General features: G+C 34.2%; 1 protein-coding gene and 1 long non-coding RNA gene across 4 annotated transcripts in view; one reads left to right on the forward strand and one right to left on the reverse strand.

Annotated features, from left to right (window-relative positions):
- The first annotated feature begins 1,722 nt into the window (after positions 1 to 1,722).
- LOC140435148 (uncharacterized) lies at positions 1,723 to 11,892 on the forward strand. The gene is made up of 4 exons (XR_011950109.1): positions 1,723 to 1,909; positions 10,013 to 10,198; positions 10,259 to 10,460; positions 11,658 to 11,892. It is a non-coding gene; the product is annotated as an uncharacterized lncRNA (long non-coding RNA).
- gro (TLE family member transcriptional corepressor groucho) overlaps positions 4,660 to 14,043 on the reverse strand; it is a 577,477-nt gene continuing 568,093 nt past the window's right edge. For all 3 annotated transcript variants that reach the window (XM_072523889.1, XM_072523886.1, XM_072523888.1), the window contains 5 exons: positions 12,025 to 12,293; positions 9,371 to 9,620; positions 8,288 to 8,623; positions 6,356 to 6,643; positions 4,660 to 5,322 (listed from right to left, as the gene is read on the reverse strand). In XM_072523889.1, coding sequence (XP_072379990.1) covers positions 5,215 to 5,322; positions 6,356 to 6,643; positions 8,288 to 8,623; positions 9,371 to 9,620; positions 12,025 to 12,293 — 1,251 coding nt within the window. In that variant the 3' untranslated portion in view covers positions 4,660 to 5,214. The remainder of the gene's footprint in view (positions 5,323 to 6,355; positions 6,644 to 8,287; positions 8,624 to 9,370; positions 9,621 to 12,024; positions 12,294 to 14,043) is intronic.

Genomic DNA, 14,043 nt, shown 5'->3' on the forward strand with positions numbered 1-14,043 from the left:
TGAATAGGCTAGCTTTCGCAAAGGCAATAGTACATCAGACCATCTGCTGACAATGAGAAGACAAATGAGTACCGTATTTCTTGCTTTCGTACACTATGAAAAGGCATTTGATACTATCGAGATATGGACCATAGAACAAGCTATTAATAATTGTAGAATATATTGGAGATATAGGCAACTAATACATAATATATATGAAAACGCAACTAAGACAGTACAACTAGATGAAAATACAAATTCCATACCCAGAGAGTTGTTCGTCGACAAGGCGACGTAATATCTCCAAAGCTTTTTAATCTAGCCCAAGAAGACTTCTTCTTAATTCGTGTATGTAGACTTTAAAGCCTGTTTCTTCTCCAATATTAGCCTCCTAAATTGATTAAATTGTCGCACCATATTTTTCTTGGTCTGCCAATACTTCTTCGTCCATTTGGTGACTTATCTCGTACTATTCATACTATACCAAGAAGACTTATTCAAAATTACAAATTGGTCATGCTGAGGTGGTTTAACAAGTTAAACCATCTCAGACTCGCTGACGACATCGTGATTATAGCGAGCATATTCGAGGAATTACAAATTACGATGGGAGAATTCGCAAACAGCTCCCAATACGTTGACCAAAAAATGGCAAAAACAAAAACAATGAAAACAGACGACCCAGACGTATACCCAACTGTAAATCGCAGTGATATAGAACAAGTCTAGGAATATATCTACCTAGGCCAAGTTCTAAAACTTGACAAAGAGAACCAAGGTGCGGAAAGCACTAGAATAGTAAGACTAGAATGGGCAGGATTTGGAAAACTGGGTTGGATACTTCAGAACCGCAAAACACCTCAATACTTGAGGGACAAACTGTTCAACCAGTGACCCTAACCAAAGGCAAATATGAATAAACTAGCAACAACAGAAAAGATAATGGAAAGAGCAATCTTAGGTATACGACTGTCAGATAAAAAGAAGAACGACTGGATAAGATCACAACTAAAAGTCTCAATAAAAATTTCCAAACTCAAATGGTAGTTCGCACGCCACACAGCTAGACAAAAAGATCAACGTTTCAACGCCACAATAGAACATTGAAGACCTTACAAAGGTAGACGACCAAGAGGAAGGCCACAGATGGGTAGATGACATAAACAGAATAACCGGAATAAATTGGAAGTATGTTGCTCAGGATAGAGATCGATGGAAGGAATTGGGAAGGCCTATGTCCAAAAATGGAGGATAGAAGGCTAAGAAGAACCGACTAATATTTGACAAACTGGATGAACTGAGCATAAAGTATTAGCAAGTCTCTTCAGTCTTATTTGTACAAAACATACCACAGGACTCAAAAATATTTCGTTTTTCAAACATATCTTACACTGCAAAGCAAAAACAAGAGAATCCATAGAAATAGAAGCACACGGAAGCCTCAATAATAGAGAACGACGCCCGAAACCTCCACTAACCGCGCAAATTACTGGTTAAAAAAAAACCCTACATCGGAATTTACATTTAAAAAAAAATCACACTCGGGCAACAAGCGAACACAAAGGACAGCTCAGTATATCACTTGACCTACAAAACATCCGTTACTTTATTTGTCCGAGAAATTATATTAAAAGAGTCATCTTGGCGAAAAAGCTTTTACCCAAAACTCACAAAATAAAGCGCTAATAAAATAAACTAGAATTGTGACGCCACTGACAGAAAAAATTTGTGAGCACTGTCAAACCAATAAGGGGTAACGACGTGCATTCTTACAGTAATGTGAAGTAAATTTATTTCACTTTTGTGTTTGTATGTTTTTGTCTCGAGAATGGCTGGAATACAGAGGGGACGCTCCAACAAATAATAAAGGTCAATAGCAATAATAATATTAACATGATACCTGATGTATCAACACAACTTGTACTGATATGTAAGCATTCTCATTTATTTAATTTATGTGATTAAAAATTACTCATGCAGTCAACATCAGAATGTAGCTGGTCTAATGTATTTTACTACTCTAATGTATTTAATAACACAGTTATTTTTATATTATTATATCTATTTGTTGTCTAAGTCCACTGTACTACTCAAATATTTGTTTTGTCACATACATATTCGTTCTATTTGTGTCTATTTATATTCTAGCCTTAGTTTTTTGAGGGCCTGATGATGCTTGTAAAGTTTGTAAATAGCATAACCAGTAGTACAATCTCTATTTTTTCAATTTTAATAAAAACCTATTACGGATTGTGAGAAGAAGACTTATTTCCTTATCATTCATGAATATGTGCTCACACCAGCAACTATTTCATCATTATTGGTTATTGTTTTTTTCTTTGCAAAAACATATTACAATAAATAAAGAATGTAAAACAATCAAAGCACAAACAGAAAAACAAAGATAAAGATCATCGAAAAACAACGGTCAACATTTTTTATCGAGAATTTACTATTTTTAATGTTTTCAGGTGTGGTAAAAATACAGCAGAAAATCGAAGAGTATTTCTAAAAAAGTGCATAAATTTGCCTATTTCTAATTTGCAAATTAGTTAAAAGCTAATTTTCACTGTTTTGCGACTTGTGTTTACTTTTACATTTCTATCAAAGTAATATTCTTTAATTATTGCTGTGTTAAATACCATCTTGACTTCATTTTCTCAAAAAAAATTGTTTACATTATAGGCATAACCAAACACCAAGCTTTGGGTTAACTTTAACGAAAGTACAAGCTGACTATAGCCGCAAATGTCAACCATTGAACAAAATATTTCGGTTTGGCAGTGTTGGCATGTTTTTATAATGTATGCTTCAAATATAAAGAGAGAAAGCTTTAGAAAAGTATATTTTGATTATATTATGTTATAAATTCTGCAATATTTCATCATCATCACTGGCTCGACAACCCTTTTTGGGTCTTGGCCTTTTCCAGGATTCTTCTCCATTCTGATCTGTTTCGTGCTTTTTTTCTCCAGTTTTTTATTTTTAAGGTTGTTATATCATTTTCTATTTGTTCTAAGTATCTCAGCTTCGATCTTCTTGTTCTTTTTCCTACTGGCATCTGTTTGAATATTTTGTTTGGTATTTCGCCTTCTTCCATTCTTTCTACATGTCCTATCCAACGCAGCCGTCCTATTTTAATGAATGTTATAATATCCGGATCCTGGAATATTTTGTATAGTTCAGAGTTGTATCTTCTTCGCCATATTACGTTTTTGTTTTGTGTCCTTATATATGTGTCGCAAGATTTTTCTTTCGAAGGCTAACAACGTTTCCTCTTTTAGTGAGTGTCCAGGTTTTTGAGCCGTATGTGAGTGCCGATCTTATTAGGGTTTTATATATTTGGCATTTTGTTTTTCTTGCGACGTTATCTGATTTTAGTTGCCTAATTAAGCCATGGTAACATTTATTTGCAATAAATATTCGCCTCTTCACTTCCTCCGTAACGGTATTATCAGACGTGACTAGGGATCCCAAGTATATAAAGTTTTTTACCCCGTCTATGTTGTATTCTCCTATTGTTATTTTTGTGGCTGCCTTATTTCTGCGTTTTTACTTACCTGCACTTATTTTGTTTTAGTCTGATTGATTTTAAGAACACGATTTTGTGCAGCTCGTTCTATTTGGTTGTATGCCTCTATCATTTCTCTTCTTGATCTGCAATATTTAATTTATATAAAACAAGAACGAGTAAATATTTGTTTCTTTTGATTCCAGTTCATTTTTAGAACTTTTTTTGGCAATTGCCATTAGCGGATAGATTTGGCAATCGTCGAACCACCAGTTGCCGGTTTGCAATTAATTTCGAAAGAGACAAATATTTACTCGTTATTGTTTTATATAAACTAAAAATTGCAGAATTCATAACTTAATATAATTAAAATGTACTTTTTAAAAGCTTTATCTCTTTATATTTGAAGCTTACAACATATGCATAATAAAAACATCCCAACACTGCCAAACCGAAATATTTGTTTCATGGTTGACATTTGCGGCTATATTCAGCTTGAACTTTCGTTAAAGTTAAACTTGAACAAGGAAAGAGAGAGGACAGATAACACTCATTTAATAAACCTTCGAAAAGTGAAGCCAGTTTCGATGTGACCACCATGTTTTGGTGTCTGTATTTGCCCATTACTACCTCTCGCAGGGTTACCATGTCTATTGATTGTTCAGTAGATCTACAGATTTCAACTTCAATTTACTGAAACACTATCGATCTACTAAAAAATATGTAATGATAAAATCATGTTCAAAACGTGGCCATTATGCCAGTATTCAATTATAAATTTTGAAAAAAATCTATTTATTGATATATATCCATTATTCTCAATCTACCAAAGAAATAAAATATGACCTGGAAACGTTTCTGGTGCCGGTTTGGCTTCAGTAAATTCCATAAGATTACGCGTTCCCTCTCTTTCCTTGTCTAAGAAGTTAACTCTTAACTTGATATTGACAATGTCAAGTTATAAATGTCACGACTTTTGACACGGTGAAAATAATGAAGGAAAATGGTTTAATGTTCCATGTATGTCTCCAAAACATCAATATAATGTTTTCAGTTCTCGTTTATAATATTTGCAGATCATTCCTTTCTCTCTGGTTGTTTATTGTGGGTTTTGTACCCGAAGGATTAAAAGGAAATGGATGTTGAAAGGTTTAAAATAAAAATTAAGCTTTCTGTTGTAATTATATAATTTTATTTAATTACGAAAAATATGCTACGTAATCTTCTGTTTCGTAATAACATCGAGAAACCAATGAAATGTTCTAAATTGTTAAGTATTTGAATTTGAATCACTGGTGCCATGTTTTTTTGTTTAATTCATTGACATCTAATTCACACACACGTTTTAACAATATGTCAGATTTTTGTAAAACAAATAACAAATATACAGATTGTTCCAAAATTTCGTATCTGCCAAGAGATTTCCTAGTTTTGGTACACACTGTATTTATCGCATTGAGGCTTGCCCTAGATAAGAAAACATAAATTAAAAATGTCCCTCTTTGCTCAGCTATCTAGAAAAATGTACAGGGTGTCAAAGTACAGGAAAGTACTCGATAAATAGTGAAATTTTGACAGAAGCTGAAAACGATAAACAGTTACGTCCTCTGTAGTAAACATCTACAATCTTTTATGTACAATAGAATGCAAAAATTAATATAGTCAAAGACGTTTAAGTCACATGGTAAAAGTTTTTGTGTATATTTTTACAAACGCGCGCACTTTTAGTATATCACTTCGTACACTGTTGCCTTTTTGTCTCCAGATCCTGTTACTATGTATTTGTCGTCAGTGGAGATATCGCAACTCAGAACACTTGAGGATTCTTTGGACTGAAAATAAAAAAAAACAATTAAAATGATATTTAATACAGAATATAATTATATACAACATTTAGGGTTCAACTTGTTAAACTGTTTGTTCGGGCTGTTAGGCCGTTGTCTTCTGAGATTAGTTCTCGACGTTTCGCCAACACTAGGGGTTGGCATTTTCTGGAGATGTTACTGCTTCGCTTGCAACCTGACAACTCCAGACATCGTTAGGAAAGGTGGATAGGGAATTGGGTAAATTTTTGAACCAATATTTTTCTAACGAGCCTATCTGCCAACCGACTATTGTATTTACAAGCAAACTAGTTCTAAATAATCTGCAAGATAGCAAATGGATTTGTAGTGTAGATTGATTGTTATCGCCAGTCATTGGGTAGTAATTTTATTCAACCCTCAGGTCGCCGAGAGTTCTTATAAGATTTGTGGTGTTTTTGTTTCCTAGTGATTGACGCATTATAAACATATATCCATACTATGATATTGTAAGTTAGTTTCTTTCGTTGTTTGATTTGCGGTTCAATATCTTTGTCTTGTTACTCACATCATAAAGCTCCTTAGGCTAAGACCGTTTATAATTAAGCCGCGGTCGGACTCATGAGGCTCTAACAGACTCTGTGCTAAAATAGTGCAGCCATGCTACCCTTGTTTTAGATAAAGCTTTCTACAGATGTGAGCAGATTATATTACCCCATCGCACTAGAGGACAGGACACAAGAAAAAAAGGTAAGGATACCTCGCCTATTACAAAATGACTTTTTCGACCAGTGAACCCAACGAAAAGAATGAATTATGAATGAAAAGGTACGAATTATGTGTCGTATCTGCGGATTTACCAATGGCACCAAAAAGGGCTCTTCTGAAATATGCGTAACGTGAGCTGTAGCCACTCAACTAAAATGAAACTACTTGTCATGTAATATTTGCAAAAATAAATATGATGCCACGATGTCGATAACGATATTAGTAAAATCGTTAATAAACCAATGAGGTGAATTAAGGAGTATATGGTAAAAATGAGATATAATATAATTCTTACTTGGAATATACTGGCTCCATATGGCGTCCTCCAAGCATTCAGCAAGTTATCTTTACCGGTGGAAACGAACCATTTGCCACACGTTGCGAATCTCAAACTAAGTACACAGCTCTCGTGTAAATGTAACTGATATTTATCTGCTTTCGTAGCGTGCAACACTTCGACATGAGAATTCTCCATCCCGACTGCCAGCCATTCTCCCGTAGGACAATAACCCAAAGAGAAGATCTGGGAACTGAAGTCGTGTTGTTGTAATTGCTTGCCTTCTCGAAGATCCCAACTGCGAACCTAAAAAAAAAACAAATATACGATATATTACTGGGTAGATCTGTAAGCCAATACTATAATTTTTAACAGTCTGAATCGTTCAATTACTAAAATTACTGGACGGTAAAGTCAAGTGAGTGGAAATTATCAAAATACGAAAAATATATTTTTACAAATTTATAGATATAGGCTATTTAATTATTAAATTGTGAGATTTTGTATTTATTTTAAGAAACAGCGAAATTAGAAAGTTTATTGTTTAATAAAGTTATTCTATAGCAACGTGTTCTATTCGTTATACATTAGTGATGGTCGACACCTAGTTGCATTGTTGCAAAGTTGGTTAGCTGTTTAAAATTTTATCATATTATAAACTAAGTTTTTACAACTAAGTTACTACTGGAAGTAAACCACAATATTCATGCAGCGGCACATAATTCACGGCGTATTTTAATTTTTTGTTGTCATTTGTGTGCATTGGTCCTTTGAGCCGCAAATATGAATGTATAGATCTTTAATAAGGCGTTTGCTTTATTTAAATTTAAATAAAAAAAGTGTGGGATATCTTCGAAGAAAGTTTTTATTGTTTTGAAATGTTCCTCGATACCAATATGTGTAGAACATAACATCATTCAAATGTCCACCGCGGTTTCACTGGGTGGCGCGTCTTTGATTTTCGTGCATAAATCACGCTGACCAATGGCTTTGGGGCGACTGTGGTTTGTGGCTTATTCAGACCTGCGGCTTAAGAAAACTCCTCAAGAAAGAGTCTAATGGGTCAAATCGCACGACCTCGTTGGCCAGTTTACGTCACCTCCACGTGAGATGGCCATGTCTTCAAATCGCTTGTGTAGAATGTCCAATATGGCATGACCTGTGTGACTCAAAGCTCCGTCTTGTTGAAGCAACATGTGGTTGGTGTGCATATGATCAAATTCAAACCAAAAGCACTAGGTAATCATCGACCTATAGCTCTCGTTGTTGGCGGTGATGGCATAGTGAACGTCGCTCTCAAAGAAATGTGGACCGATAATGTCACCAGCCCAAAATCCACAGCAAAGACGTACTTTTTCGGGGTCATTGGACGCTCTTCTCTCTTATCTGTATTGGTATCGTCTCAAATTCGATAATTCTGTTTGTTGACGAATATAATTTTTCAATGAAAATTAGGATTGGTTTTTAACTGCTCCAGAGCCCATTCAGTGAACACAGGTGCAGGCCCAAATCACGACGCAAAATTCGCCAAGTTGTGGTCTTTGAAGTGCCGACTTTGGTTGATTGTATATTGAATCAGTGGACTTAAAGTTATCCACAGTGCGAATAGTCCTCTCGGTAGGACGATTATGGCTACCGTAAAATGGTAAAACAATTTTATTTTTTCACGTGTTGTACGCTATATCCATCCGTAATGATGTGGTAATTGGTGGTACATTTGGTGATTTATTCTAATCTCTATCTGAAGACCCATTATAAAATACCAAACTATATTCACTCGATCAAAATGTATCTTGAGATGTGAGGAATTAGTCTATTCTGCTAAAATTAAAGCCCCTTCAAATGTAATTATCAATCTACGTTAAAGAAACGTGGGAATATTTGATAATTTTGGAAACAGAAATTACAAAGGTTAGTAATGTACACATAATTTAAAACGAAGTTACTTACCGTATTATCGAGTCCTCCTGTCCATAACTTGGTACCATCCGAAGAAATATCTATACAAGAAGCGCCGTCTGTGTGTCCTTGGAACTGTCGCACCAACGTCTGATTATGTAAGTCCCATACTGCTATATGACCATCCGAACAACAACTGAAACACACTTTGGAGTCGGGACTAATAGCCAGGGCATAACATGCTGGTGCACTAGATGTCAATTCGGCTTTTATTCTAGGTGTAGGACTAGCCAAGTCCCATATTGATAAATTAGAAGCTTCTCCTCCTACAATTAATGTCCTGCCGTCGGGCAGTAGTTTGACTGACCTAATATAATTGTCTCGTTGCTAAAAAAAAAAGAGGTATATTAATAAAGTTATGTTAATGAGCATGATAATTGAAAATGTATAACTGATAAGATAGAAACACAACATGGTATAAAAGTACAAAGCACGAGGAAATTCGAACTAATGATAGTCAATAAACAGTTTCCTTTCAAGAACTGTAAGACCATGTCGCGGTGGAGGGGCTGTTCGTGATCGGCTATGGAATGTAGGCTTTGCGAGGCTTTGTTAGGAGTGACCATCCATTCCCTAACTTCTCGTAGGATAAGGATGGACGAGCCATAAATACTAAAGCAGCCTTAGTCAGAAACTATGACACTGGTACCCATAACAGACTATACTTCTGAATGTGAAGAAAAATTACTGAAACATAGTCATCGACACGATGAAGCTCGACAAGGATCGCAAAACAACCAACGAGCGAGCATGAGCAGATCACAGACGAGAAAAGGTGTAAGTACACGTTGAAACAAAGCCTCGATCCAAAAGAGGTTCGACATCAGGCGCTAAAGTCTATATGAAAGCTAAAAACATACATAGAAGTAATACACAAAAGATCTTTTAGGTCGTAGTGTATATTAGAAAAGATATATGAGCCCAAGTAACCACTTTCTCTAGCATCTACCATCTGCAATGATGCAGGGATGATCCAGAAACCAAAGGTACAAAGATTAGAGAGATAGATCTTTGTCAGTGAATTTATTCAAATTAAATTGTTCTTGGTAACTTTATAAAATGTATGATACTTACTAAACAGTCCAATTGAGAAACAGGGCTCTTTGATCCAGGTTGGCTGATGTCCCAAACTTTGACACATCCTTTTCCGCCAGTATATACATATTTGGTTGGGTTGGAAATAGTCACTGCACAAACAACTTCACCATGACTAAGGGTATTGATTTGACGTGCGTGTCTCGGTATTCCCGGTCCTATTAGAGCATCCGTCGGAAATGGTACTGGTTGAAGTTGGCCTTCGCCGTTCATGTGAAAAGAATAGGCCCTACAAGGAAATATATATGTAGATTAATAATGTAGATTAATATAATTTTATTATTAAAATAAGTAAGAATATAACATAAAAACAGTTATCAGTTTGGGATACTTAGGTAAAACAGGATTTAGTAAGAGTTTTGGATTAACAAATCAGCAATCAAATCATGGAATGTATAAACTATTGTTTTCTGTCGCTATATATTATGTTATAATGTATCAAAAAGCTAAATATAACAATTTATTAATTTCATTTTCATTTTGCTAATTTTGTGAAACATCCCGTATAGTCACTTATATTCCTTCAAAATTATTTTCATATTATTTTTATAACCTCTTTGCAAAATTTCTGCAGTAAGAAAAAACTTGATTTTGGATTATTCTTAATAAATTATTTTAAAGGTACCGTCGAACTGCCGTAAAGATCACCATTACCGTTATGCCCATCCAAGGTCAAAACCGCACCATTATTTTATGTAGGTAGTTTTTTTTTCAATATAAAAACACCTAAATTTTCAAATTTTGCTATTATCCGTCTGCAGCAAGATATAGCACCACTCTGTTCATCGAGAGACCTTTTTTAATTGGGTAAGTAATATCATAATTGTCTTAAACATCTCTTTATTTTTGCATGTCTCATTTCATTAGGTTCCCAATTAGGACCGAAGTTCCCAATTTGGACTGAGGTTCCCAAGTTTGAACGGCTTCACCAACAATCCCAAGTTTGACCAATCCTTATTAAGTTTCTACAGTGTCGAAGTACATAGCCAACGCCAATCTGATTAGCAGTGATAAACCATTTGTGGAGTTAACTCAATGTGCGGCTGAATAATAAATATGCGCTAAACAGGTACTTTTCACCCTTTTACTTGAGTTAGAATATAATAAAATTGCTGATGGTGTAACTAGAATTATTACTTAATCTTTATATTATATTCACTATCACAAATTTAATTCTTTACATTCAGTAGATATATCACTTTTAGTTTTTATATTTAACAGAATATCACACTTTTATATTCAATAGATTTATATTTTTTACGTATCTTATTTAATTGATATTTTCTTTATGCAGACATTAAATTTTAATCATGATTAAAGGTGAATAGGATTAACTAAATATTACTTTTTTATTCTCTTTATAATATACTTTGCTAATTTTTTTTATTGCACGTTTACTTAAATTGGCATACAGTTAATCCGTTCCAAAGAAGAGTTATAGTAAGTTAAGACCTTTCTTAGACCTAGTTTAATCATCCAATCATTGCTCCGTAAATTTTTAATTGATTTACAACTTTGTAAATGAAAATTTTGTTTTATAACGGGATGTTTTATTACCTTTTACTAGGAACTTTTTCTGATAATAGGAGTTTAATCTATGCAGACGACACCGCTATTGTTCCACCAGCACAAACTTTTGTCGAAGAGAAGACAACATTAACTGAAGCATTAAAAACTGTAACAGGCTACTAATAATCAAACTACCTCTACCTTACCACTAAAAATTTACCATTTAATGGCGAGGAGAAGCGTTTGAATATTGTATTTCCCTCAAATACCTTGGATCGCACGTTTTCATTCAACGAAGACTGTCTGTTGGCAGAAAAACGTAATATTGACAGTATCTTTTTTATATTTGATAAATTGAATTTTCGGACTGAAAGTCGAAACGTCCAAAATCGTTGAAATTATTATTTTATTTTTAGCATTTTTCCTTTTTGCTATAAACAAATTTTATCACATTCTCTAGAAAAACCTGTAAAGCTGTTTTTTTCGTTTAGTGAAATGAATGCAGCTCTTTAAATCATTTTACAGTTTAGTTTTTTATGAACTAATGCGAACTCTTCTCGATGATTGACGTCAATATATTGCAGTATTTATTGGTTTGAATATTTCTTTCGGGATTTTGCATATTTTCCCTGCATTTTTGTGAAATTCTGTGTTTATGAATGATAAGGGATGTTTGGTCTTTATTACCAGAAACTCCCACTTCTAGAAAACCATTTCTATTTCATTGTGATTGCACTTTGTGAACGTTTATTTTCAGAAAAAGATGCCAAGGAGTCAACGACAAGAACAATCAAGTACCCGAAGAGGATGAGGCTCAAACAGTAGATGGTGCCTATACGGAACATAAGAAAAAAGAAGACTAAGATATCTTAAGTGTGAAATGTAAATATTATTAGGCAATAAACGTTTTTATTTTTATTTTATTTTATTAAATGTGGTCATGAGAACACATGATCTACAAATCTCCAATTAATAGTAGCTTTTGTATATATTCAAATAGTAATTTGAATTCCGGAACCTCAAACGTTTCATGTATCTTTCCTAGTTCTGCGATACTATAAAAAGACTATTAAGAACCTTATGCATTCATTTGTGTGTAAAGTAATTATTTCAAATAAACTTACGGTTTTCCTCCAGGTATGGCGCCCATACCATTCGTTGCTATTCCAGGTGCTCTTGTGTGGGGATGTCCGTCGTATCCTAATATTGCGGGTCGACTGTAGGGCGAAGGGGCGACGTTGTTGTAGGGACTTAAATGCTCTGGTCCTCTAGCAGCTCCAAGAGGATAGGGTGGGTACTGACCTGCATGGCCCACTTTGGCAGTTGGAGCTGGTCCTGCTCCGAGATTAGGTGTCGTAGAGCGTTGTTTGGATCCGGGGGTGAGGGGTTTTTCCTAAAAAAAAAATAGCATTTTTAAAAATTATATGATAGATATTATAATGATATAAGGATCTACAATGACAAAGATCCGCATATTCCAGTCAAATGTGATGTTTGTTCTACTCTACGGATGTGAAACCTGGAAGGTGACAAAAACCCTTACAGATAAACTGCAGGTCTTTATTAATAAATGTCTACGACAAATTGTTAGTATTTTCTGGCCTAACATCATCAGAAACGAAGATCTAATACACCTGAAGAAACAAAAAAGGGTAGTACATCAAATAAAGTTCAGAAAGTGGGGTTGGATTGGTCACACACTCAGAAAAAATAATTCCAGTATTGCAAAGATTGTTCTAGAGTGGAATCCCCAAGGAGGAAGAAAAAGAGGTGGCCCAGTACAAACTTGGAGAAGATCCATCATGGACGATATAAGAGGTCAAGAAAAGTCTTGGAATGAGGTGAAGGCCTTAGCACAAAATAGAATGGATGGCGCGTTTTCACTGAAGCTCTATGCTCTACTTAGGAGTTCAAGAACCTTGAACCTTGAGCCATGGGAAAACTATATAAAAGTATTATTTAAAGCTTGTGAGGAAAGTGTCAGTCAACACTGAAACATGTAACAAATCAATGAAAAAATAAATTGCAAGATTTGTGGTATGTTTATGAACCTGAGAATATCTTGAATGCTAACGAAATTTTTTAAATGGCTTTCTGATAAGACTCGAACTCTGATAAGACTGAAACTTTTAAGAATGATAAATGACATGCTGGGAAGTATAGCAAGAAACGTTTGACTATTCTGCTATTATAGCAGCAAACATGTTGGGCACAGAAAAACTCTCACATTCGTCACCGGTAAATATAGAAAACCTCGTTTTTTCAATATTTCAGTCATCACCCTTGCAATATGAAGCAAATACAAAAGCATGAATGACTTCTACAATTTTCAAAAGCTAGCTCATAAATATTAACAAGATATTTCTATTTCACCTTGTGCAGAGTTGAATACAGTGGTGTCTGAATCAGGAATAACCTTTGAGCACTTTGTTAAGTGCGATGATGAAGTTATGACTGCTGGAACATTATCTTATAACGACATTATCAATCCAGTAGCTCAAAAAACCAATACTAATCATTCAGTTTACATAGAAGACTTGAATAATACTACATGCGCTCCATGGGTTTCCATCAAAGAGGCAAGAACAGCATTGAATATTTTACGGATTTTTATACTCTGCAAACCAGCAACTCTGAAGAACTGCTAAAGAATAATTTTCTGCTCGTTATACCTTAGATATTTTTAATGCTGTATTTTTTTATTTTAAGGATATTTTGAAATAATGTTGATTTATAACAAAAAATATGTTTTTTCCTCTCCAACAATCTTTAATTTTTATTTATTTCACCTCTCTAACTCAAAATTAGTAAAAACGAATCTCAATCTATTTATGTTGAATCAAAGTTTATCTAAATCGTCCATTAGTAGAAAACTCTAACTTGAATTTGTTAGCGTCGCCCTTGATATTCGACTTATACGAGCCCTAACAACTATATGTTGGAACAAGCAGTTATTTTGGCGAATAAAATACCAATTTAACGAAATTGTTTTATTTTAATTTTTTTTAATTAAAAATATAAAATTAACAACATTTTTTATGATGTATGAAATTATGTTTACAGTTTAAGTATATATTTTATATTGATTACTATTTAATTATTGTTTGATAGCCAAAAAATGCTGACAACTAAATATTGGAACA

The sequence above is a fragment of the Diabrotica undecimpunctata genome, chromosome 2 (assembly GCF_040954645.1).
Source record: "Diabrotica undecimpunctata isolate CICGRU chromosome 2, icDiaUnde3, whole genome shotgun sequence".
NCBI classification, from domain to species: domain Eukaryota; kingdom Metazoa; phylum Arthropoda; class Insecta; order Coleoptera; family Chrysomelidae; genus Diabrotica; species Diabrotica undecimpunctata.